The sequence below is a fragment of the Cryptomeria japonica genome, chromosome 7, assembly GCF_030272615.1.
Source record: "Cryptomeria japonica chromosome 7, Sugi_1.0, whole genome shotgun sequence".
In the NCBI taxonomy this organism is placed as follows: Eukaryota; Viridiplantae; Streptophyta; class Pinopsida; order Cupressales; family Cupressaceae; genus Cryptomeria; species Cryptomeria japonica.
The window spans coordinates 621,768,826-621,794,456 of record NC_081411.1 but is presented as its reverse complement, the minus strand read 5'-3'; the positions used below and the strand labels follow the sequence as shown (position 1 = coordinate 621,794,456).

General features: G+C 31.6%; 4 protein-coding genes across 4 annotated transcripts; 2 read left to right on the top strand and 2 right to left on the bottom strand.

The window, feature by feature from the left end:
• The first annotated feature begins 349 nt into the window (after positions 1 to 349).
• Positions 350 to 8,769, top strand: LOC131069219 (uncharacterized). The gene is made up of 2 exons (XM_058004580.2): positions 350 to 753; positions 8,369 to 8,769. Exons 1-2 carry the CDS (start codon positions 420 to 422, stop codon positions 8,638 to 8,640), a joined length of 606 nt encoding a protein of 201 aa, XP_057860563.2. The 5' UTR covers positions 350 to 419; the 3' UTR covers positions 8,641 to 8,769.
• Positions 8,770 to 13,393: 4,624 nt separating this feature from the next.
• Positions 13,394 to 14,529, top strand: LOC131069221 (SPX domain-containing protein 1). The gene is made up of 3 exons (XM_058004581.2): positions 13,394 to 13,701; positions 13,911 to 14,070; positions 14,183 to 14,529. The coding sequence occupies exons 1-3, from the start codon at positions 13,444 to 13,446 to the stop codon at positions 14,476 to 14,478; spliced, it is 714 nt and encodes a 237-aa protein (XP_057860564.2). The 5' UTR covers positions 13,394 to 13,443; the 3' UTR covers positions 14,479 to 14,529.
• Positions 14,530 to 18,498: 3,969 nt separating this feature from the next.
• Positions 18,499 to 19,640, bottom strand: LOC131069227 (SPX domain-containing protein 2-like). The gene is made up of 3 exons (XM_059208825.1): positions 19,383 to 19,640; positions 19,077 to 19,227; positions 18,499 to 18,797 (listed from the first exon to the last, which is right to left on the bottom strand). Exons 1-3 carry the CDS (start codon positions 19,638 to 19,640, stop codon positions 18,499 to 18,501), a joined length of 708 nt encoding a protein of 235 aa, XP_059064808.1.
• A 4,348-nt stretch (positions 19,641 to 23,988) lies between these two features.
• On the bottom strand, positions 23,989 to 25,265 carry LOC131069222 (SPX domain-containing protein 2). Its single transcript, XM_058004582.2, has 3 exons — positions 24,985 to 25,265; positions 24,679 to 24,823; positions 23,989 to 24,467 (listed from the first exon to the last, which is right to left on the bottom strand). Exons 1-3 carry the CDS (start codon positions 25,240 to 25,242, stop codon positions 24,166 to 24,168), a joined length of 705 nt encoding a protein of 234 aa, XP_057860565.2. The 5' UTR covers positions 25,243 to 25,265; the 3' UTR covers positions 23,989 to 24,165.
• Between the last annotated feature and the right edge of the window lie 366 nt (positions 25,266 to 25,631).

Sequence of the window (25,631 nt, the reverse complement as noted above, 5' to 3'; positions counted from 1 at the left end):
TACAGCTATACAAGGTCTTCAACTAAGAGCAAGGGGATTGCCATCATCATACCTAGCTAGTTGGGACTGGCCATTGGTTAGCCAAGGACACCTAGACATGAAAACACTGAAACGAGTGTTTGTATACATAGATATACAAGGTAAATAAATGAACAAAATCTCTAGCATACATATTATATTGCCAATTCCCTTGCTTTATTTGAACACTATGCGTAAGCCACGTATATATAAAATCTTCAAGACAAAGAAGCCATTACGTGCCCAAAAGAAGATGATCTTGCAGTCATGCAATGCAACACCATTCCACGAACGAACTCGAATCTTTGTACTTATCCAAAGTAAACCTCTGTATACATTATTGCGGTGGAGAGATTGAGAAACATCAAATAATAGTAATAAGAAGTTTTGAGCAGAGAAAAATGGCGGAGCTCCCTTCATGTGAGAAGATAGAGAGTTTATCAGTTAATTGTGACTACAACTTCAACATAGGAAGTGAGCATATTGGTCAACAATGTGCTGCCAATAAGAGTGATGAAAAATTACCATCTGTGAGGGGGATTGAAGACATTGGAGTGCGTTATGGATATACAGTAGTGTTTGTCAAGGATGTTGGATTGTCTCTAAGCTTCTATAGGGATGCTTTTGGTCTCCAACCAAAGTATGTGGATGAGAGGAGGACATGGGGCGAGCTGGATACTGGTTCTGCCATCATTGCCTTCACTCCTTTACATCAGAGGGATGCCACCATTGCATGTCAGTGAGTTTTACTCTTTTACTTTTCGATGGAAATAATTGGATTATATAGATATTGACATTTTTGTCGTTTTAAGTCGGTCGCTGAGTTTTGTTTTTATCTAAAACATATGTTTAGAGTTGATAGAAATATTGGATTCTATATATAGTGCAATCTTTGTTTTTTTTAAGTGGGTTATTGTTTGTTTTAGTTCTCGATGGAAATAATTGGATTATATAGATGTTGTGATCTTTGTTTTTATGAGAAGGTTATTGTTTATTTCATTTTCATTTGAAAAAGTTTAGAACAGCCAATGTGTTTAGTTATGACTGCCTCTTCATTTATAAATTGACATGTAGGGGGTTTACTTTGAGCATTATTTTTATACACATCTTTTAATCCTCATAAATCTTTCATACAATTAGATTATATAGGTATTGACATCTCTATCATTCTAAAATGAGATATTGTTTATTTTCATTTCCTTCGAAAAAAAACTTAGAAGAACCAATATGTTTAGGTATGACTATCTATTCATTTAGAAAACAACATTTTTATTTTTTTAATGGTCAAACAAGAATGGTTAGTCTAGTTTCTAAAGATTCTTGTTAGACAATGGTCCAACAAGAATTGTTAGTCTAATGTCTAAAGATTTTTGGTAGACACTAGACTAACAAGAATAGTTAGTAGCATGATAAGTGTCTATGTTGAAGCTATTATATTAATAGTTATATTTATCTTAAGCCCCCACAATCACTAGATATTGGAATAAAAATTCTTTAAATTAGGTATGATTGTTTTCTCATTTACAAAACATCATATTTCATTTCCACTAAAAATCTTTAAACGACCAATATGTTTAGGTGTGATCACCTCCATGATAAGTGTCTATGTTGAAGCTATTATATTAATGGTTATATTTATCTTAAGCCCCCACAATCACTAGACATTAGAATAAACATTCTTTAAATTATGTATGATTTTTTGCTCATTTACAAAACATCATATTTCATTTCCACTAAAAATCTTTAAACGACCAATATGTTTAGGTGTGACCACCTCTTCATTTATGAAACAAAATGTGAGTTGTTTACTTTATACATTACTTTTATACACCTCTTTTAATTCACATAAAACTTTCATAAAACTAGGTTATATATAGATTGACATCTCTATCTTATTTTAGTGAGGCATTCTTTATTTGCATTTCGAAAAAAACAAAAAAACAAAAACAAAACTTAAACCAATATGTTTAGGTATGATGGTCTACTCATTTACACATAAAATATAGATCTTGCCTACCGCTTTCGGTCTTATGCCTTATTAGGTGGTCATTTAAATAATTATTTTATTCTAATAAATAGACTTACCTCTTTATATGCACTTAAACCTTTCTAACTAGTAACAAAGATTTATGGATCAACTTAAAAATCTATGATGAGAGAACAATTTTGAAGGGGAAATTCAAGGATTCAAAGTATATTATGGATAAAAAACCCCAACATTGATTCTAGCTATAGAGATGCATACATATAAACCCACAAATCATAGTTTATGCACAATATATAAATTAAACAATAACACATGATATACACAACATTGAAGATTATTATTATGATTACAACAATACACATTTTTTAGACATAGGCCACCCTTGCTTAAAGGGTACAACTTTGAGATTTTCTCACTAAAAATTATTATAGAACATCTAATACTTTTCTCAACTTTCAATATACTCACTTATGCATAGGAGGAATGTTAAGATAGATGCAAGACCCTCCTAGTTTCCTAGTTTTATAATAATTTATCTTCTAGAATTATGTAGGTGCACATTGCTTCAACGCAAGCAAGCCCATGCTTTTGATAAATGTAGAATATTTATTGGCATGTGACACCAACATAACCATTTGCTTGACCTCTTACACATGCATCTCATAAAAATAAGATACCAATTAACTTATTTAATTACTAATTATTATCCTAAAGTTATAATGATAAAGGCTTCTTTTAATTAGCCTATTTAGGGCAGCAACATGGCCTTAATTTGTCTCTAAAATCTATAATCCCTCTTTTACTTAATTTTTTGATGATAATTTCTACTTCACTTCAAATTTATTGTTGTAAAGGACAAGTTGATTTATTTTGAATCAATTTAATAAAGTAGTGATGATGAAACTCTACATGTTTTGTTATGCATGGTATACATAATTCCTTGTTAGTTTTATTTTAATTTTTTGTATCACAAGACGATTTAAGGTTCATTTTATAGAAAATACATACCTCCTAGTTCTCTTTTGAATGATTTTACTTCATGTTGTTGTATACTCTACTTTTTTTGTCTATGGAGATGATATCTCCTAGGAATTGATTTGAAAATTGGATGGATCTACAATTTCAATTCAATATAAGGTTAGTACATTTAGATTAGAGTTGAACTTATTGAACAATAAAATTGAATAGTTGTAGCAAAACCATATGGCACATCTTGAATGACCACTATTGATTGGTTTGTCAAATATTAAGTATTTTTAAGGATCCATTGGAAGCCCAAAAATGTTAACCTTAATGAAAGGAAATTATATGTTATTGATTATGAGAAGAGTTCAAGATTTATAGTGACTCCTATATTTTAAATAAAAGAAAAAATGTCTAGTGTTTATCAAAACTAAAACTTTAATTACAATATTAGTCAATATTAAGTATTTTTAAGGATCCATTGGTAGCCCAAAATTGTTGACCTTAATGAAAGTAAATTATATGTTATTGATCATCAAAAGAGTTCAAGATTATAGAGTCTCCTAGATTTTAAATGAAAGAAAAAAAGTATCAAAACTAAAACATTATTTATAAGATTAGTCAAGTAGGTGTTTAATTTAGGTGATATAAAGAAAGGCGTAGATTTGAAATTGGTTTAATTTACATTTCCTGCTATAATTCAAGTTCAAACTTGGTGGATTTTAAGTTATATCAAAATATTAGTGTATAATTTTGATAGACGAGGAAAGTCAATGGGAGTTAATGTAGTAACCCAAGACTTATCTTAAGTTATTAATAGATAAATAATATATATTTTTTTGGCCATACACATGTGACACTAGGTTTGCCATGTTGTACTTATATGTGCACAAGATTGCATGAAACAATGCAGAAACAGAATTGACATGCTTACCAATTCAAAAGACTTACTACACCATGACCTCAAGTACCACATGATGGATTCAAGCAATGGGATATAGAGGAAGCTTTGAATTCCTTTACTAAAGGATGATGCCCTAAATGCTTATTAGTGAGCCATTCCTTTTACAACTCAAATTCAAAAAGATGAAGTAAAATATACATGGGTTCAAAATTTAGAGGGATATTTTCACAATTTCATACTTTAAAGTCACTTCTAAATTTTTTGAACTTAAGAGTCCAAACTACATGTTCCTTTACAACTCAAAATTAAAACCTTGGAGAGAATTTATTAATCTAAAGGGCCCCTTCATATCCCCAGGATGGAATTCCAACATTTCATAAATTTTACTCTAACTCGAAAGATATAAATTTAAATTTTAAATTCAACCAATATGACTCATGCAATCAATTCAAAATTTGAAGATTTAAAGAATTTATTGTGGGATTTAGCCTTTGAACTATAATTATATCTTTCAAGATAGGGTGAAAAATTTGAACCACCCACAAGTTATACCTTAAGATCTCAGTGTCTAATCTATCCCAAGAAACTTAAGATGCAATCAATTCCAAAGTTAAAGATTTAAAGAATTGGTCGTGGGATTTAGCCTTTGAACTATAATTATATCTTGCAAGATACGATAAAAAATTTGAACCACCCACAAGCAATAGCTTAAGATCTTAGTGTCTAATCTATCACAAGAAACTTAGGATTTTGGCTATGCGAAACTAAGCATGTAAAATAGAATGTTTCCTCCATTAAAAATTAAATGCTTAATGTGAACCACTCAAAATTTAGAGTCTATCATGCACTATACACTTTATAATTTAGTATAAAAGTACTACATGGTAACAAAAACTAGTCCAAACACAAATCTCCTAAGAACTTCACCTTGAGATTTGAACTTTACCCAAGAAATGTATTTTTTATAGATGACAGAATACTAACCAAGTGCTGAATATTTAAAAACACCAAGGGATACAAAATGAAATTTAGAGTTTAAGAAACAGAAAATAATTTACAAATTCTAAAAAAAGAAGAGATAAATTCTACCTAATGAGCATCTAGGTTGAAATTCAGAGTCTAACAAAGAAAGTTAATTTTAGACTTTGGATTCAAAGTTTATCTAATAAAAAATATAATTCACAACAATATTTTGAACTCCTTGAAGAAGACAATTAAAAATTAATAGTAATCTTGGTAGTGTATTTTGGACTTTAGGGTTTCAAGTGCATCTAGAAACACCTAGAATTTGAACTAGAATTTTTCATCAAGATGCCTACAATTTAGACTTTAGGTTCTAAGAGACAACCTACATTTAGAATAGCACAACATTATTCACAAGGTAAGGTCAATTTTCAAATTAAATAGGAGGGGCATAACTCTACCATTTTGTGTTACATTTGAAAAAATGGTCTAGAACAAGTACATAGGCAGACATGGCCCCCAAATTATCTAAAAAATGAGTTTTTCAATCACCTTGCGAATCTATATAAGCCCAGGTAAGGTGGATTTTTTTTAAAGACCTTTCCTTGCAATAAAATAGTCAATTTATATGAAATAACTATAGATGATGATGAACCCCTACCAACCAATATTAAAATAATTTTACAAATAATTTTACTCAGAAAGGGGAATATGAATCCCCCTTAATAATATGATTAAATTGGATTAAAAGGAAATAAATGACACCATAAAATTAATTTCTATAAAACTTAATAAATACGATGAATAAAATTAAGACAAACATACACTATTATAATTTAAAAGTTGGTTATAGTCTATCAATTATTCAATAATTGATCACCTTCAATTGTATGACAAATAGCTATCCATTAAAATACCAAAAAATTTAAAACTAAAAAATAAAATTATTAATTTATAATACCTTTCTAGAAACAACAAAGGATAACAATAACAAATGTTGGAATACATAATTGAAAGCTCTCCAACATCTCCAAGAACACATGGGATTCCTTAAAAATGATTAACCGCATGATTGACCACCATTCAATTATGTGGAACCATTAGGAATAATATTCTAAGTTATGTGGCAACTTGTTTAGGTAGTCTAAAACAATCAAAACCACACATAGGGTTGGATATGCACATAAAACCACCACACACACAAGGATTCATCAAGAAAGCATACAAGAGGGATTCTATTTAGCATTCAATGCATGAACATGCCAAGTGCATTACAAAATATAACACAAATTACAAATGAAAGAGAAGAGCATAAAAAACCACTAAAAAAGCATTTGAAATTTTCTACAAGGCTTACACTGGGAAAGGGACACCATTCATGCATAGGCATGGAAATCATAAGATACCATCCATGCATAGGCATGGAAATCATAAGATTCCATTAAAAAATCAATTAAAGGTACAAAATAAGGATTTGATCACTCATATATTATACACATGTCACATATGTGGGCTTATATACAATACACATGAAAGAGAAGGGACCTCCACTCAAGCATTTGTAAGCTAGTTACCCCAATATATGTATAACCAAGCATGCACACTCAAGCATTTGTAAGCATTTGTAAGCATTTTTTTTCTATTTTTTTTATAAATTTTAATTCCCTAAAATCCTTTTATAAAAAAACTAAAATACGCTTAAGGAATGGAAAGATCTCCCCTTTTCTTCCCAGCACCCATTTTTCTCTTCTGAATTTTTTTTCTTCTATTTTTTAATAATTCCCTAACATCATTTTATAAAATTAGATGAATTAGGAAATTTGATGAAAGCATAATTAATTAAGCTAAGTAATAGGAATCGATATATTTATTAAAAAATAATTAAATAAATTAAAACATAAAACTAGAAAAAATAAGGGATATGATCAATAATGTAATCATAGCTGTAAAGTTTCAATTAGGTCTTTAATAGAATTTTTTTATATCTTTATTTAAACGAGTAGTCTTTACAAAGTCAAGATGCTTGTCCAGTCTGATATTGATTTACATTAATCTTGTTTCTGATTCTTTTTATTTCGGTTGTAGCCCAAGGTGTACTGGGACCCAACTTGTGGCCCCTTTGGGGTGAGTTGAGGAAAGACTAGTCCCTCGGGGCAACAGAAAAAACTCGTAAGCTCATCTACCATTGGGTAAATTGAGGTGGCATGAATATTATTCTAATTCTATTTCTTCCTCGGGCTCTTCTTCAAAAGTTGGAATTGTAGACTCACTCTTTGGGTGTGGAATAATGTTCTAATATTCATTTATTGATTTGTGGTGCATTCCTCGCACATCCAAAAGGAAAAGCATGAATTTTTGAGGGCTCACTTTCTTATGTGTAGGCTCTTTTATTATTGATTTTCGTTTAATTAATTTTATTTAGCTTATTTTTGAAGCCAAAGTAAAATTAAGTAAAGGAAAATAAATAATAAAGGAGATTGTGTAGGCACATAAGAAAAGTAAGCCCTTGTCCATTTATGATTTCCTTTTGGATTTGGGATTCCCCAAAAATCAATAAAAGAAATATTATAAAATTATTCCCAAACACATCCAAAGAGTGAGTTTCAAATTCTAAGTTTTGAAGAAGAGCCCGAAGAATAAATAGAATCATAATACAATTTTGAAATTTGAAAATATTTACTAACATAAATCAATATTGGATAGGGCAAGCATCTTGACTTTGTAAAGGCTACTTGTTTAAATATAGATATTAAAAAAAACTATTAAAGACCTACTTGATTCTTTGTATGTGGTATCTGAGCATTAGTCAAAATAAAAATATGATTCAAATCATCATACTTTGTAAACTAAATTAACATCCATTTATTAATACAAATCAAAATTTAATTCACTAAATATTTTGTTAGGTTTCATTCTCAATGTCAATGTTGATACTGATTATTATCTTAACTCATACATAGATCAATCATTTTTCAAATTTGTTCACAATCATAGGTATATGCACAATATGCCTTGTTTTTTCTAAATGATTCATGTTATACATTTAGCAAGAGCTCTTTTTTTCTCTCAATAGTATAATTCCGCAAATATTAAGATCAAACACATTCTTTACTAATATCTGTAATAATTTGACTACCTATATATGCAATAATAATAAAATCAAGGAAATTTTATATTTTTTTCCTTGATGATAGTATTTTAGATTAAATTGGTATTGTGTAAATAAGAAGGTTATTTACATATAAATTATGTTTTAAAATTAAATTCTTAGTATAAAATTATTTTTTTTCATTTCCTTTTTTCCACGTTTTATGCCTTTTAGTTCATCAAAAGTAACAGTTGTTGTTGATATATCATTGTTAATTTAAATAAACCATCTTAATATTCTCCATTGCGTGAAATATTTGGAATAAAAAATTAAAGAGAGACGGACAATAGTATTTATACATGAACATGAGAATACGATTATATATTCTTGAAAATACTATTTCTATTTATTTAATTACAATCAATTAATGATTGATATGATGTAGGTGGTGTACAAGAACATGATGCATCAATCCCTCCAATAAATGTTGCAATTGGCTTTTTAGTGGAAGGCTGTAAGAGTGAGGGATTAGAAGATGATAAAAATGTTACAACAAGAGTACAAAGTGTGCAAAAGGTGTATGATCGAGCTATAGATATAGGGGCAGTACCAGTACAAGCACCTGAAATGAAACCATGGGGTCAAATTGTTGCTTATGTAAGGGATCCTGATGGAGTTCTTGTCCAACTTGGAAGCCTTGTTAAAAGATCTAAATAAGATTAGCATGACACTAATCCATAAATTATCATCCAACATTGTCAATATGTATATGTTTTCATTTTTACATAATCATGCACTATATATTGTATATTTTGTACATGATTAAGTAAAACCATTAATAAATTCTAATGTACTCATTTTCAACTGCCAATTATTATTTAACTTCAATTTTCATTGAGATAACTATTTAAAATGAAATATTTTTTTAATATTGTAAAATTTGGTACTATGTATATTAAATTTTTCTAGAGATGCCATACAATGGATATAAATGATCTATGTAATATTAAGAATGTTATTATGTTCAGGTTAGTTTATCAAATGTAATAATCATTTTTTCTTTAAATCATATAAATCTTTACTAATATATATTTAAAATGTCTAACATAAAAATACTATTTGTCGTATGAGACATATTCTCTATAGTTTCACTTATTTTTAATTTTTAAATTAAATAGTTTACTTAATTTTAAATTACAATATTGAAACTTCTATATTTATCTCTTTATATATTTTAATTATTGATGATCATTTTGCCTTCTAACTTGATTATTTTAATACTTAAAACATAACTATAAATTTTTTAAGTATGATAATTTTAATTTTAGATTAAATTGGTATATATTATACATTACGTTTTCTTATTAAAATATATAGACCATATTTTTTTAGCTTTAGTGGATGGTAAATAATGCAAATATTATTTTATTTTATTTGGTATTCTATCTTTTAATTCATCAAAAGTGTTACTTTTTTATCCTACTATATACTGTGGGTTACAAAAGTTATTTGAAGAAGGTTGATAGGATTATAGTGATTTGGAAGATTTTGTGCTTGGATGCTATTTTCTCGTCACGAAGAAACAATAGAGGAGTTTGAGGCTTCACAAAAAACTTTGCTTCTTTATTTGTATTTTTCATTGGCATGCTCTAAATTATTTCATTGTAACTTTCAAACAATGAAGTTATACTTATTTATTTGTATTTTTCATTGGCATGCTCTAAAAGAGATAATAAGATGATGTACTGCCAGAACTTAGAATAGGATTTGTAGTTAAATTTGTGTTTAAGTAGAGGAAGTATTAAGTCAAAGGAGGAGCCTTCCCTTATAATTAGGAGAAAATCAATCTCACAGAGTGTGGCTAAAACCACAATTCTGTGAACTTCCCAAGAGTTTATTTTGAATAAAGGGGGGAGATTAAGAGTTGGGTTTAGTTTTTGAGTTCAATGAATCTAGACATATGAAGAAAGGACAAAGTAGGATATTGTCACATGACTATGAATTAATATTATAATTCATGTGATCAAATTGAAGGGCTAGTATTAAAAATAAGGCTTTGGGGGCTAAGTTGATTTGGAAATTATACACAACTCCTAGTTGTAAATGGGCCTCCGTTGTGCTTGCTGAATATTTAAGGGGTTCACCAAGAGAAAGGATTTTTACTGCAACTTCCCTTCCGAAGGGCTCTGCGTTTTGGAATTTTCTGATTTCTTGTAGAGAGGTGATTTTGCCTCATTTATCCTGGGTTGTCCATAATGGGAGAAAGGCCCGTTTTTGGGATGAAGTTTGGAATGGACATCCAACTTTCTCATCTATCTGTGATTGGTCCCCTTTGCCAGAAATCCTTTCATCTCTTTGGGGACCTTTTGTTGTAGATTATTTTATCATTGACACTTCAGGGCCTTGTGAAATTGTCAAATGGAAGGAAATCCCTCCCCTGGCTATTAACATTAATATCGTTTTAGATTTTATTGAAGAACTTCGTAAGAGACCTGCAATTTTTCAATATAAAGAGGATTCATTGGTTTGGATTAAAAATGCAGCTGGCTCCTATTCGGTGAAAGAGGGGTACAATTCTTTGATCCAGACCCCTGCACCTGCTTGCTGGCCTACTAAGCTATGCTGGCATGCTGCGTGTCTTCCAAAAGTAGGGGCTTTTGCCTGGTTATCAGTTCAAGATAGAATCCTCACTAGAATGCGTCTGGATAGGATTGGGATTACGACAACTTTCCCATGTGTTTTTTGTGGTTATTGCATGGAGTCGGTGGACCACCTCTTTCTGCTTTGTCCCTTTGCCTCTGAGTGTTGGTATTGGTTGTTTGGTATGTTAGGGTGGTCTTCTACCCTTTGCTCAACTCTACTTTCACAATTTCAATCTTGGCCCTTGTTGTTTCCCGCTTCGTTCTATTCATCTTTGTGGATAGTTGCTCCATCTCTGGTGATTTGGAATCTATGGCTGGAAAGGAATTCAAGAATTTTTAATCATAAGTCTACATCTTTGTCAGACGTCATAGGGAAAATCCAAGCCTCCATTAGTGAAGTAGTGCTTTCTTTCATTTACAAAAATTTAGGGCGACTAACAACCTTTTCCCATTGGAATAACTGGGTTACTTGGAAGTGGCCCTCTCTGCATTTATTGCCTTCTCATGGGGCTATTTCAGATGCTTTTTCTTCGCATCTTAAGCGAAAGATGGCTAAATGGAGCCCTCCCCCTATAAGGGTAATCCGGGAAAGTCTGGGATTGGGGTAATTATCTTTGACCATTCTTCAAAAATTGTCATGGCAGTTGGCAAATACATTGGTTATGGCACTAACAACATGGCTAAATTTCAGGCTCTATCCTTTGGTCTTGATCTGGCTCATTCTCTTAATATCAAGGATATTGTTATTGAAGGGGATTCAATGCTTGTCTGTCAGGCGGTTGCTACCAAAAAATGTGTCTCTTGGCATATGCAGTATCTTCTGGAGCACATTCTTCTTCAACGTAATGGCTTCTCCACTTTCTCGATTTCCCACTGCTTTAGAGAAATTAATGTGTTCGCTAATTTTCTTGCAAATAAGGTTATTAGTGATGGTGTAGACCACATAGAACTTGCACCCTCGGACTTTCCTATCTCATGTATGAAAATTCTATCTTAAAATTCCTTTTGGATGTGGCTGTTCTTTCGTATGTGCCCATAATGAGGGTGTTTGACTTTGGAATAATACCATTATTATTGACATTTATTGGGAGAATCTCCCCATTTTGAAGGGAGGTTTTTTGGTGGCAGCCTTGGAAATTCTCCTCGCCTTATGGGGTGTTTACTTCTTTGAATGTCTATAAGGGGGGTGCTGCCTTGCCTTATGACAACACCTTAGTTATAGTCATCCCTGGAAGTGGAGCCGCTTTTAAGGATGGAGGGTGGTAGTCTCTGAGATCAGCCGACATTGGTTTGATAGTTTTTTTTTGTACTTTGGGTGGTGTGGGTTGCTTGGTTTTGATTTCCTTTTTCCCGTTTGGTGGTTGAGGTTGTGTTCCATGTATGTTTGGCAGATTTGGAAGTTATTAGCTCTTCCATCATGATAGTTGGTGGCATTGTTTCTTTTCGGTTTATTGGGACTGGTTTATATTGCTTTATAGGATAATCATTAGATGGCGTGGTTCAACTTAAGTACTCTGTCTTTTATGCCAATCATGTTTTCTTACGGGCAGTGGTGGGCGATTCTGTCATGATTTTTGGGTTTCACGTTCTGCGCATTGGTTCAGTGAATGAAGCATTATGCTTTGCGGATATAAGATTGGTGAAATTTCATTGATTGGGTTTGCTGTATGTGAAGCATTTTTTCATCATTCAGAGGTGTTATCTGGCTGGATATTCTCTTCGTATGATTTTCTGATAATCATATCATGACAATCCCTGCTCTGTTATATATCTTCGATGGGTATATAGGTATGGCTCATTTTTGTCTGTTTCTTTTTTGGATTATGCAATGCTTAGTAGGATGTGGAATCTATTGGGCAAAATTGGTGGGTTGTGGGTTCTTCTGAGAAGTTGGAAAATGTAGTGTTTTGGATGGGGGAAATGGCTCCTTGTCATGTTGTTACTCGTTTGGCTACTCTTATGGATCATTATTTGGATTGGTTTCACCTTGTTTCTTGAAGGTTGTCTCCATCTTCCGCTACTTCTTGTGTGGATAGGTTTATGTATGCTAACCATTTTCTTGTTGTCAGGACTACTTCTCCTTGGTTCCCTCTTCGTTGTGTTTTTTGTTCTCTGCAGATATCTGGACTCATGTGGTGCATAAGTGGATTAATGTTTGGGGATGCCACTGACCTTGACTGCATTTTTGAGATATCCTCTCTATAGAATTACTAGTACAAGCTTGTTGTAAAGCTTCCTTTATATCAAATGTAATTGAAATTGTAATCAGGGTAAATTGGGCTGCATATGGGTTATTGTATTGGGTAGGTAGGCTTATGTTTTTGAGCAAAACTGAGGGGTTTTCTTACTGGTTCTTTCCCCTCAGTGCTCTTTGAACCAGTCACCATGTATATATATATATATATATATATATAATTTTAGTGGTCTCATCCACTTTTATAAAAAAAAAAAAGAAGTAAAGAAGTTTTTTTAAGATGTCTACCATACTATTTTTCAATATATCAATAAATGAGAATGTTCTCCATAAAATAAACATAAAAGTAACTTGAAAATGGCATATACAGTTATAATATTCTCTTTATGGAATAAGGTTAAGTATAGCGATAAGTTTGGCATACTTGTAAACAATACAAACAGAAGGCTTAGTTAAATGAAATGAGTGGCCATGAAAAGCATAATCCTTGTAGTACCCGTCCTATGCAATCTAATTATAAATTCGCCTGGCATTCAAAATATACTCTGTGTGGAGTGGAATAAACCCTTGATAAAACTGAAATATACTCATCGTAAAAGAATATACCCATGAGTAGCTTCCTTTTAAAGTTTAATAAGTTTCATCTGAACACCAGAAAATTTGTATGAGAGAAAGTTTTCAGAGATGAATTTTAAGAAATGGCTTGAGCTCCTGCTGGAGAAAACCTTGCCAGAATGGAGAGATCATTATATCTCTTACAGTCTTCTTAAGAAAAGAATAAAACTTATTGAAGCCATTAAAAGTGATATAATCACAGGAGATTCAAATCAAGTTTTCCTAAATGGATATGAAGTGGGTTTCATCAATTTGCTCAATCTGGAATTAGATAAGCTCAACAGATTCATGGAGGAGAAGAGTAGAGATTGTCATATTCGTTTACAGGTATCATTTAAGTTTTGAATTTGTATATTCTAAGATTAAAGCAATTGTAAAATTCATTTGTCTCATGATTTTTTAAAATTTTATTTTATTTTATTTCATCTGAAATATTTAGATACATGTAAAAATGGATATGGGTTCTTATGAATCAGAGAAATATGAAATGATTTATCTAATTTATTTAATGTCTTAACTTTTGATATATAATCTAGAAACTCAAAGACAGGATTGAAAAGATTAAGAATGGCTATACCCAAGCTGCTGTAATGTCTAGTCATGAAAGAGATGAAGTGATTTTAGCTGGGAAAGATCTAGTAAACCTTCATGGAGAGTTGATCCTTCTAGAGAATTACAGTGTATGGAATTTCACAGGTATTATTTTAACACACACTGTGAAAAGCTTTTGTTTGAGGTATCCAAAGATTGCATTGGGTGTTTAAGTTTTGTTTCAAACGTTATTTAAAGTTTTGAAGTGTATATGTAGGGCTAAGGAAAATTCTGAAGAAGTACCATAGAAGAGTTCATGCTGTAATGGGAGATAATTACATTCACTGGGCCAAATGTCAGCCATTCTTTGCTAATGAGTTTTTATTAGAAATTATAAGTGAATGCCATGAAATTCTGCAGTGCTTTCTCTGCATGGTGCTTCCTCTGTATGTTAATGCAATGGGAGAAATGTTTCAGAAGGAGGTTGAGCAGAGTGTGTATAAAAGTTCAATGGCTGCTTTAGAAATTCTGAATGAGATGACTAAAATCAACTCTGCATACAATGATGTATGAATTTTAAGTCCATCTTGTGTGTATAGATGGACCCATATTTCAGAATTTAAAACTTAAGTATGTATGCATGGATATATAAACTTTTTATATATATATATATATATGTTTGTACTCGTCTATTTTGTTTAAGATCAGGAACACAATTGAAATAATGCAAGACAAGTTTTGATTCTCTATCAGTTAAATATTTATTTATTTATTTATTGCTAGTTGTTTTTATAAATATAAATACAAGAATGATTCATAGGCTTAGACTGATAAGTTGAATGGTATTTCTAGATCTCGATGGTTTATTAATCATTACTGGCAATTATGGATATGACATGATAGTTTTATTATTGTTAGTTTGTGGAATCATCATTGTTAGATGGGAATTTCATGTTTATTATATGGTAGTTTTAAAATTGTAAATGGTAGTTTTTTTTGTAAGTAATAATTTTATTTTGTCTTATTTTAAAATGTTTATTATTGAAATCGAAACAAGTGTATTAGCAGAATCCAATAGTGTCCCTTCCATTTTAAGTAGATCAAGAGTCCTTTAGTGTCAATAGTCTCAAATGTCATATTGTCATTTGAATCATTATTGTAGGTCAAGTATGAAAGAATATCACCCCTATATCATTCAGTCATATTCTAATATTTTTACTATTGAAATTGAAACAATCGCACTAGTGGAATTTGATGTTGTCCCTTCCGTTCTAAGAAGATCAAGAGTCTTTTAACACACATAAGAACACTCTCAAATGTCATATTGCCATTTGAATCATCATTGTAGATCAAGTATAAAAGATATCACCTGTAGATATCATATGAATAATCACTATAGGTCTGAGACTGCCCCTCCTTATTTGGAATTATTTACTTCTAGAATCAATCTCACCCCTTTCATCCAATACCACTTTACAACAACTATTTTGATCCATATTCTCTTTGCCAACAAATCTAAAATCCTAATTTTTGCACAAAATTACTTGATTAGATCCTTTTCAGTTATCACACATTGTCCATATGTCAAGTTATCATCATCATTGTCATAGCATTTACATTAATGCTTGTTATTTTCTAGAATTAATCAAAGTGATTAAATTGATCAATAAGGCTTTTTTAAGGTGAATATTTTTGCATAACACACTCCCAATATCGTTTCTCAATGCTACTACATATTTCAATTGTAGCATAAGCATAGATAATTATTTTATTGCAAGAAAACGCAATCTTTATTGAAGGTATTAGATATTTGAAGATTATAAGGTCTTATCTATAGAAAAATTATCAAATCTATAGGTGTGCCTGGATCAATAAAACATGAGCTACATGATTGAACCACTTTATTACATTAGTTAAAAATTGATAGCACATAATCATCTTAGTCAATTCAGCTCAAATCCAATACCATTTATCAAGTGTCAAAATTTATCATGATCCTTTTATCCTCCTATTTCTCAAATTGTGATTCAAAAGTATTTTTATTACAATAAAAATTATCTAAGTTAATTTAATTATTAGTTTTTTTGTAAGTCATATTTTATTTTCTTAAATAAATTAGTGAACTTAGTTCATTTGAACTCCTTTAGAGTTTTATCTTATGGTTTTGAGCCTCAAATCAAATTTGATTAGGGTATTCATTGTTTGCTACCTCTTTGATCCCTATCTACCCATCTTTTAGTTTACTTTATTGCTAGATAATTCAATAAAGTAATATCAAAGCCCCATATTTGTCATGATTAATTCATATATATCAAGGATTCAAATAAGCTTTCACTATTTTATTGCATTTTACCCATGGATCATTGAGATAATTTTTCTTTGACCATATGAAGGATGATTCATGTTCTATGTATCCATTTGTTATTAATATATCTCATTTTTCATCTTCCATAGAGCTTCTAAGCATTGCCCATCTATCTTATATGACTTTCATCCATTTATCAACATGATTCATCATGATTAAGTATCTTATATGATAAATGACAATGAGTTTTTATCTCCACCTTTTCATCATTTCACAAAATTTTATATTGACTTAGTATAACCTTTCCACATCTCAAGATAGTAATCTTTATGCATATGAACTCTCTTACATATACCTCTATTTTTATATCTATCTTGGAGGAGCCTTGTAGTTTCTTTATTAATTAAGGATTATTTATCCATAATGATTATTCTAGTGATGAGCTTTATGATGATTATATCCCTTCTACCACTACTAATATACCCATATAAATGATCATACTCGTTCTTCATCTTGTCATGGTTTTTTGATGACTACTTCATATTGACACTAATGATAAAATTAAAAATTCTTCATTACATGATGATATTATAGTGTTTATGTTTCAAATGCATACATTATTTGTGATCTCCTATGTTGTCTACATATGATGCTTGAGCCCTAATATGCATGGATACATTTAAGGTGCATGATTCATGTGATGATGTTTTCACAACTAATGTTTTGTTAATTTGTTATAAATGTTTGTTTACTTGATTATGATATTTTAATCTCTTGATCACATGATAAACAAATGGTGATCATTCTTCTTCAGTAAAAAAAAATAACCATAGAACTATTGAAAATGTTTCTGTAACTTATAACATTTTATATATTATGCTTTATAATGCTCATATTATTAGATACAAGTGTGGATTAATGTAGTTTACAATGATATGATTATATATCATAGAGATGCACATATACATTTTATTTTTTTACCTAATATATTATGCATATCTCAATGATGATATGTTCTTCATGCACATGCATAGAGAAAATTCAGTCAATGAAAATTTATTATTGTTTTCATCTAGATCATTCTTTCAAATTTCATTTATGAATCTTGCACATTCTTCATAGATTTTTAATTTTAGTCTTGATGAGTTCTTGTAGGATTATATTCATCTTTCAATATCAAGAGATTTTATATTTATGTATGTGTGTCTATGTGTGCAATCTTATTGAGTGATTGTAAAATCATACTAGTCTTTCAATGTCAAGAAATTACACACACAACCATTCAACATGAACAAAAACATGACCATTCCGTTACATGTTTTATCAACACTTTGCATCATGTTCACATAAATCCACCACAATTAATGCATTAAAACAAATTTAGAAGGATGGAAGATCTTCCACGTGTGATATTAAAAAAATTGTAAGAACATTTTTTAAAGTTTCCTCTTATCATTATTAACCTCTATGACTATCACTAAATACACTAACATGTTGTAGGTATATGTGTCACCTTCAAGCAGAATATACATATAATCAATCTTATTATAGTAGAGAGGATCATTCTACAGGTAGTCACAAGTTAATTAATGGCTATATATATATATATATATATATATATGAAGATCAATACACAATGATACAATGCATTCATTTTATGATGGTGCATTTGAGGATTGTAATATTATCTTTAATTATATTTTTAAGTAATTTATTCATTTTTTTGATGAAAGATTCAATGTCAAATTCATTTTTCTTTTATAATCCAATTCAAGAGAATGAACCTAAGTCAATATCTCTTCAGATAAGAGCCAAAAATTAAGAGGTATCCATTCCTACCAAAATCATTGAGATCACAATCTTGGCCTTATCTCTTATGATATTAAAATTCTTACAATTAACAAAACAAACTCATTTAAAATAGTTCAACTTCACTAATAATTCAGAGATCTTCTCACCTTTCATTTATTTTAGATCTATAATTTCTTTAATGTGATTTATACCCAGTGTGTATGGTGCATTCCTGTCATTTTAAAAAAAAAATCACTAGTGATTTAGTGAACACAAAACACCTTTGAATGAATTTGAAAAAATAAATGCTCTTCTCACCATTAACGAAGAGGTCCCATTAAAGCATAAACTCAATGTAATTGAGCAAATAGTTATTGCACAACAGCATACAAAAAGAAAAAGAAAAACCTGTAAGCCCTCATTGTGACTTCTCAGCTTACAAAAACTTCTTTTACATCCTTCTAAAATGAAAGTTCTCTATGACTGAATCCACTGGTTTAGCCATCACCATTATCGACAGAGTTCAGTCTATTCATGTCATTAAGGATATTCAGAGCAGCAACTAAGTTTGTATATACAAGATGCTCGTTCTCATTGTCTAAAAGTAATATCTCTCTCATAATATTATCCTGATCCTCCTTATCTCTAGAGAACAAAGAATAGATGAACGGCAGGATGCTTTGGCATTCACTTATAAGGCTTGAGAGAGTTTCAGAAGCAAAGCTTGACATGATAATATTTTCCCCAAGTACAGCTCGTATTCTTCTACGGTATTTCTTCAAGATCTTCCTTAGCCCTACACACACAATACAAAATGTTAGCAATCATATCACAATTTTTTATTAGGGACCACCTCTTCCTTCTAGTGTTCTTGCTTTTTTGCGCTCAACAATGGAACCATCTCCTCTTTCTAATGTTCTTGCTCTTTCACGCAAAAGATTTATTGTAATTGTTTGTTATTTTAAATTATAGACCCATTTGAATTTTTGGGTCTAACTCTCTTTTTTCACTTTTTTAATATATGATATATGTAATACTATTTATGATTGATAATATAGACACTTATTCATCATACCTGTGTAATTCCATACACTATAATTCTCAAAGAGGACCAACTCTCCATGCAAGTTCACCAGATCTTTGACAAGTACAATTATTTCCCCCCTTGCACTGGCTTGTGCATGACCATTCTTAAGCTTTTCAATCCCAACTTTCAGTCCCTGTATAAGATATCAAACAGTCAACTTATTGCCCAGAAAAAGAATGCCTTGGGAAATTATGACTGAAATTTACCCATCTCTCATGAATCATGCCAACGGAGATTCTCTTTCAAAATTTGATGACCCAAATAGAACTCATGCATAAATATGATAGCTGATACCTGTAAACGTATACTACAGTCCTTAGATTTGTCCTCCATGAATCTGTTAAGCTTGTCTACTTCTACCTTGAGTAAACGGATAAAATCCTCTTCATATTTATCCAAACAATCTTCATGTGGGTCTCCTGTATTTGTGTTGTTTTTCTCAGATTCTGAGAGCTTGATTAGAGTCTTGAAAAGGCTGTAGGAGAGATAACGATCTCTCCATTCTGGAAAAGTTTGCTCCAGAAGATATCCTAGCCATTTCTCAAACTTCATCTCTAATAGCTTTGTTTTAATGGTGCTTAGCTTCAATATTTCAGCCCATATAAAAGAAACAATCATAGGAATGAGCGTTAAGTCAATAGCATTACGACACACGTCAAGGTTTCCCTGTCACCTAATCAACTCCGCCTCTCTCTATGTCGTTTTATGTTTTGACACCTTCTGTGAGAACATTTTTGTGAGTATTCCCACATATGTGGTTGTCTCTAGTATTATCGTTGTTGGAATATATCTTTACTAATTCGCCCATACTATTTTTAATTGAAAAATTGTCTCTAGCATTCATACATATCCATACAGCAAAAGAGTGGAATGATCAAAGAAACGGGATTTGGACTCGGCTTGGACTCGGCAAGGTCGAATTGGACTCAGACTCGGGATTCGGAGTCAGACTTGGCTTCAGACTCGGCTGGACTTGGGAAAGTGAAAAACTCAAGAAATTTAGAGATTTTTAAATATTTAAAACTTGTTTCATGCACCATTTATTGAATACACCTTAAAGACACAATAACATCATCAAACTAGGCTCATTTGATTACATACACAAATATACATCAATCACATTAGCATAAACACAAATTGTAGCTGAAGGAAATAACAAACATAAATATATAAATATTGTCAAATGTATACAATATTACAAAACTCATAGAATAAAAAATCCATGTCATCATATGATCATCATCAAATGTTCCACACATATACCAAAGGTAAATACAACTACAAGCCTATGGCTCAGAGGAGCGTGCACCCTCTCACCCTGGCCCCCTGTGAAGGTGTTTAAGGTAGGTCTTGGATGATTCAGCAGCCATAGTCGCTCCCCGTGACACCATGCCATGCTCACCAACATCAGGAACATCTCTGTCACTATCAGTATCTCCTGTCTCTGCTCATGCTCTCTGCTCCTCCTCTGCCATGGCTACAGCCTCAACCTCTATATCTACCTGGTTGATCGAATCAGTGTTAGACTCAGAGGTTAAATTTTCTCTACTTCTATCAACGTAGTTTCCCCCCATATTTTTCAACGGGGGTTTGAGGGACAGCACCCCTTGCGTGCTCCCTGTCGCGATATAGGGCGGGGACAAGGGGCAGTGCCTCGTGAGGCCAAAAAGACTTTTATTATTTAGTAAAGGCATCACATGTTATTTTTCTATTTGTTGACATGTTGTAACCCTAATTTTTCTCATTCTCAGGCAGAGGTTGTAGTGAACAAAGACGAGATTATTCATTTTTAAAAAACTTTAAAAAATGCATTTTTTTGGCCTTTTTTGGGCCTTGCCGCTGGCCGAGTCCCAGGCACAGGACTCGCCGAGTTTGGAGAGTTTATGCCAAACTCACCAACTCTGGCGAGTTTGCTCGCCAGACTCGGCCGAGCCCGAGTCCGAGTTCTAGAGACTCGACGAGCATGTCTCAGACTCAGACTCGCCAAGTTTGGCGAGTTTCGGGTGATTTTCTAATCTTTGGGAATGATCCATACAACAAACGAGTCCAATAGAAAACTTGAAATAAAAGTAGGGTAGTTAAATTCTTAATTTGCAACAAATCACAATTAAAGAGTTTTCCTCAATCATTTAAGAGGTCTTATGTAATACCTCTTCAATCTTAATGCAACAAAGTAGATATTATGATATTGAACTTATACTTATATAGAATGAAGTAAGTAATGAAAAGATAATTGAATAATTGAATATATTTTTCTTTTACTACATGAAGGATGACATGTTCTATCTATTGATTATTAAGATATCTCATTTTTCATCATTTATAGAGTTTGTTAACTCTTTTCATCTATTTTATACGACTTCTACTCATTTATAAACAAGATTCGTAATGATCAATCTTATGTGATATATACATGAGGATGAGCATTTATCCCCATCTTTTCATTACTTTGTATGATGTTTTATATTGACTTAATATAATCTATCCACATCTCAAGATATTAATTTTATGGATATAAACTCTCTTGCATCTGCCTCTATTATTATATCTATCTTGGAGGAGCCTACTAGTGTCTTTGTTATTTGGGAATTATTTATCCATAATGATTATTTTGGTGATGAAATTTATTATGATTATATCCCTTTTACCACTAGCAATATACCCATATACATGATCATACTTGCCCTTCAAATTCTCATGAATTTTTTTGATAATTATTTGCTTCATGATGACACTATTGATAAAATTAGAATTTTTCATTATGTGATGATATTATAGTTTATGTTTCAAAAGCATACATTATTTTTGATCTCCTATGTTGCCTACATATGGTGCTTGAACCTTGATTTGTATGGATACATTTAAGGTGCATGATTCACATGATAATGTTTTCACAACTAATATTGATGTTAATTTGTTAAGGATGCTTGTTTACTTGGTTAGGATATTTTAATCTTTTTATCACATTATGTTGTAAATGGTGATCATTAATCTTCACTAAAAATTTGATATATAGAACTATTGAAAATATTTCTATATCTTCTAACATTTTATATCTTATGCTTTATAGTGCTCATATATTAGATACTTGCACTAGATTGATGTCATAGAGATGCATATATACATTTTATATTTTTTACCTCATATATTAAATACATATATCTCAATGATGATATGTTCATTATGCATACACATAGAGAGAATCTAGACAATAGATATTTATTACATTTTCATCTAAATCGTGCTTTCAAATTTCATTTATGAATCTTGTGCATTCTTTCATTGAAAATTTCAATTTTAATCTTGAATAGTTCTTGTAGGATCATATTCATCTTTCAATATCAAGAGATTTTATATGTATGTATGTCTATGTTTTTGGCCCTATCGTGTTCTTGTAAAATTGTATTAATCTTTCAATGTCGAGATTATACAGACACACACTGCCATGCAACATGAGCAAAAATATGATCATGTTGTTACATGTTTTATGAACATTTTGGATGATGTCCACATCAATTCACCACAATTTAGAGCATTAAAAAAAATAAATTAAAAGGATGGGAGATCTTCCGCATGTAATACTAATTTTTTTGTAAGAACAATTTATGAATTTTCCTCTTATCAATTCCATTGTTGGCCTAGACACGCACCAAAATCATTCACTATTTTTTTTTGCATCCATCAATAGACACACTAACATTTTTTAGGTATATGTATGACGTCACTAAAGTATAAAATTCAATTTCTTGTTTCTAGTAAGATGATATAAATTAAGGATGTTTTTTTTTAAAGAAGCAAAACAAGGGTGTTGACCCTATACAGAGATAGACCAAAAAGGCCACAAGCAACTGGTCAAGAACAAGTCATTGACAACAAAGGACCAAATAGACCACTTACAACACACTAGCAGAACAACTAGTAACCCACTTCAAGGATGGGGAGAAACAACATCCATAACTCGGGGAAGAGTTTTGGAGGAGGAAGAACAACCTCTATTTCATCGATAAACAACAATTTAAGTAATACTATCATTTGGAATGACATCAAAAGGGAGATCAAGGGGGGGAATTCCCATAGTGAGACTATCAACATAGGGAGTAGAATGCTGGCAAGACAAAATGTTAGCCACCAAAATCTAGAGAAGAATAGGAGCAACAAGTAGAGAAGGGTCCTCCAAGCTAGAGGGGGCCACACCAGTAGCAAGAGGTAGAGATAGATCTCTGAGGTCTGAGGAGGCTAAACCAACAGTAGGAGGCAAAACATCATCCTAGGGGGGATCATCAACATCTTGTGAAGAGTTATTAGAAGAAGAATCAGAAGCCAGGACAATCAAGTGATCATCATTAGCATCCTTCCACCAAGTGGCAACAGCCTTACGATGTGAGAGAGAACAATCCATGACCAAGTGACTAATTGAGAAGCAATGATGACATCAAAAAGGGAGGCCCTCATAATACATTGATTGAGTCCATGACCTATCCCCAACCATGAGAACTACATCTCTAGGAAGGGGAATGGAGGTGGTTATGTATACATATCCCTCATAAATTAAGGATGTTGATGGTTATGTATATCTTTAATATCTCATCACAGTCTAAAGAAAATTATTCTAAAACTAATCCCAAGTTAATCAATGCATATGTGGTAAAAAAATAATTAATATCTAACATATCATGTTGAACATGTTATATCTAACACAATCTTGAGCTTATCCCTTAAAATATTAAAATCATTCAACTTCACTAATAAACACAAACCTTCATACTTTTTATTTATTTTAGATCTATAATTTCTTTAATTTAATTTTTACCCATTGTGTATGATGCAATCCTGTCATTTTCAGTGATTTAGTAAACACAAAACATCTTTGAACGAATTTAAAAAATAAAAATCCTCACCATTAACGAAGGGGTCCCATTAAAGCATAAACTCAATGTAATTGAGCAAATAGTTCTTGCACAACAGCATACAAAAAGAGAAAGAAAAACTAGTAAGCCCACATTATGACTTCTTAGCTTACAAATACTTCTTTTACATCCTTCTAAAATGAAAGTTCTCTATGACTGAATCCACTAGTTTATCCATCACTATTATCGACAGAGCTCAGTCTATTCATGTCATTTAGAATGTTGAGAGCAGCAACTAAGTTTGTATATACAATCTGCTCGTTCTCATTGTCTAAAAGCATTATCTCTCTCATAATATTATCCTGATCCGCCTCCTTATCTCCACAGAACAAAGAATTAATGAACGGCAGGAGGCTTTGGCATTCACTTATAAGGCTTGAGAGAGTTTCAGAAGCAAAGCTTGACATGATAAAATTTTCCCCAAGTACAGCTCGTATTCTTCTACGGTATTTCTTCAAGATCTTCCTTAGCCCTACACATACAATACAAAACTGCTAGCAATCATATCACAATTTTTTTTTTTAGGGACCACCTCTTTTGTGTGCCCTTATGCGCATAGGATTTCTTTTATTTTTATTCTAGATTATAGATCCATTTGAATTTTTGGGTCTAACTCTTTTCGCCCACTTTTTGATATATGTAATACTATTTATGATTGATAATATATCACTTATTCATCATACCTGTGTAATTCCATACACTATAGTTCTCAAGAAGGACCAACTCTCCATGCAAGTTCACCAGATCTTTGACAAGTACAATTATTTCCCCCCTTGCACTGGCTTGTGCATGACCATTCTTAAGCTTTTCAATCCCAATTTTCAGTTCCTGTATAAGATATCAAACAGTCAACTTATTGCCCAGAAAAAGAATGCCTTGAGAAATTATGACTGAAATTTACCCATCTCTCATGAATCATGCCAACGGAGATTCTGATTCAAAATTTGATGACCCAAATAGAAATCATGCATAATTATGATAGCTGATACCTGTAAACGAATACTACAGTCCTTAGATTTGTCCTCCATGAATCTGTTAAGCTTGTCTACTTCTACCTTGAGTAAACGGATAAAGTCCTCTTCATATTTATCCAAACAATCTTCATGTGGGTCTCCTGTATTTGTGTTGTTTTTCTCAGATTCTGAGAGCTTGATTAGAGTCTTGAAAAGGCTGTAGGAGAGATAACGATCTCTCCATTCTGGAAAAGTTTGGTCCAGAAGATATCCCAGCCATTTCTCAAACTTCATCTCTAATAACTTTGTGTTAATGGTTGTTGCTTCAATCTTTCAGCCCATATAAAAGAAACAAGCATAGGAACGACCGTTAAGTCAATAGCATTAGACACGTCTCGGTTTCCCTGTCACCTAATCAAGTCCGCCCCTCTATGTCGTCTTATGTTTCGACACTTTCTATGAGAACATTTTGTGTGAGCATTCCCACAATTGTGGTTGTCTCTAGTATTGTCATTGTTAGAATATGCTTTTACCAATTCGCCTATACAATATCATTTTTAATTGAGAAAATGTCTCATTCATTTATACATATCCATACAACAAAAGAGTGGAATGGGAATTTTGAAACAAAAGTAGGGTAATTAAATTCTTATCTTATATTAAGAGTTATAGAATTAACAAGT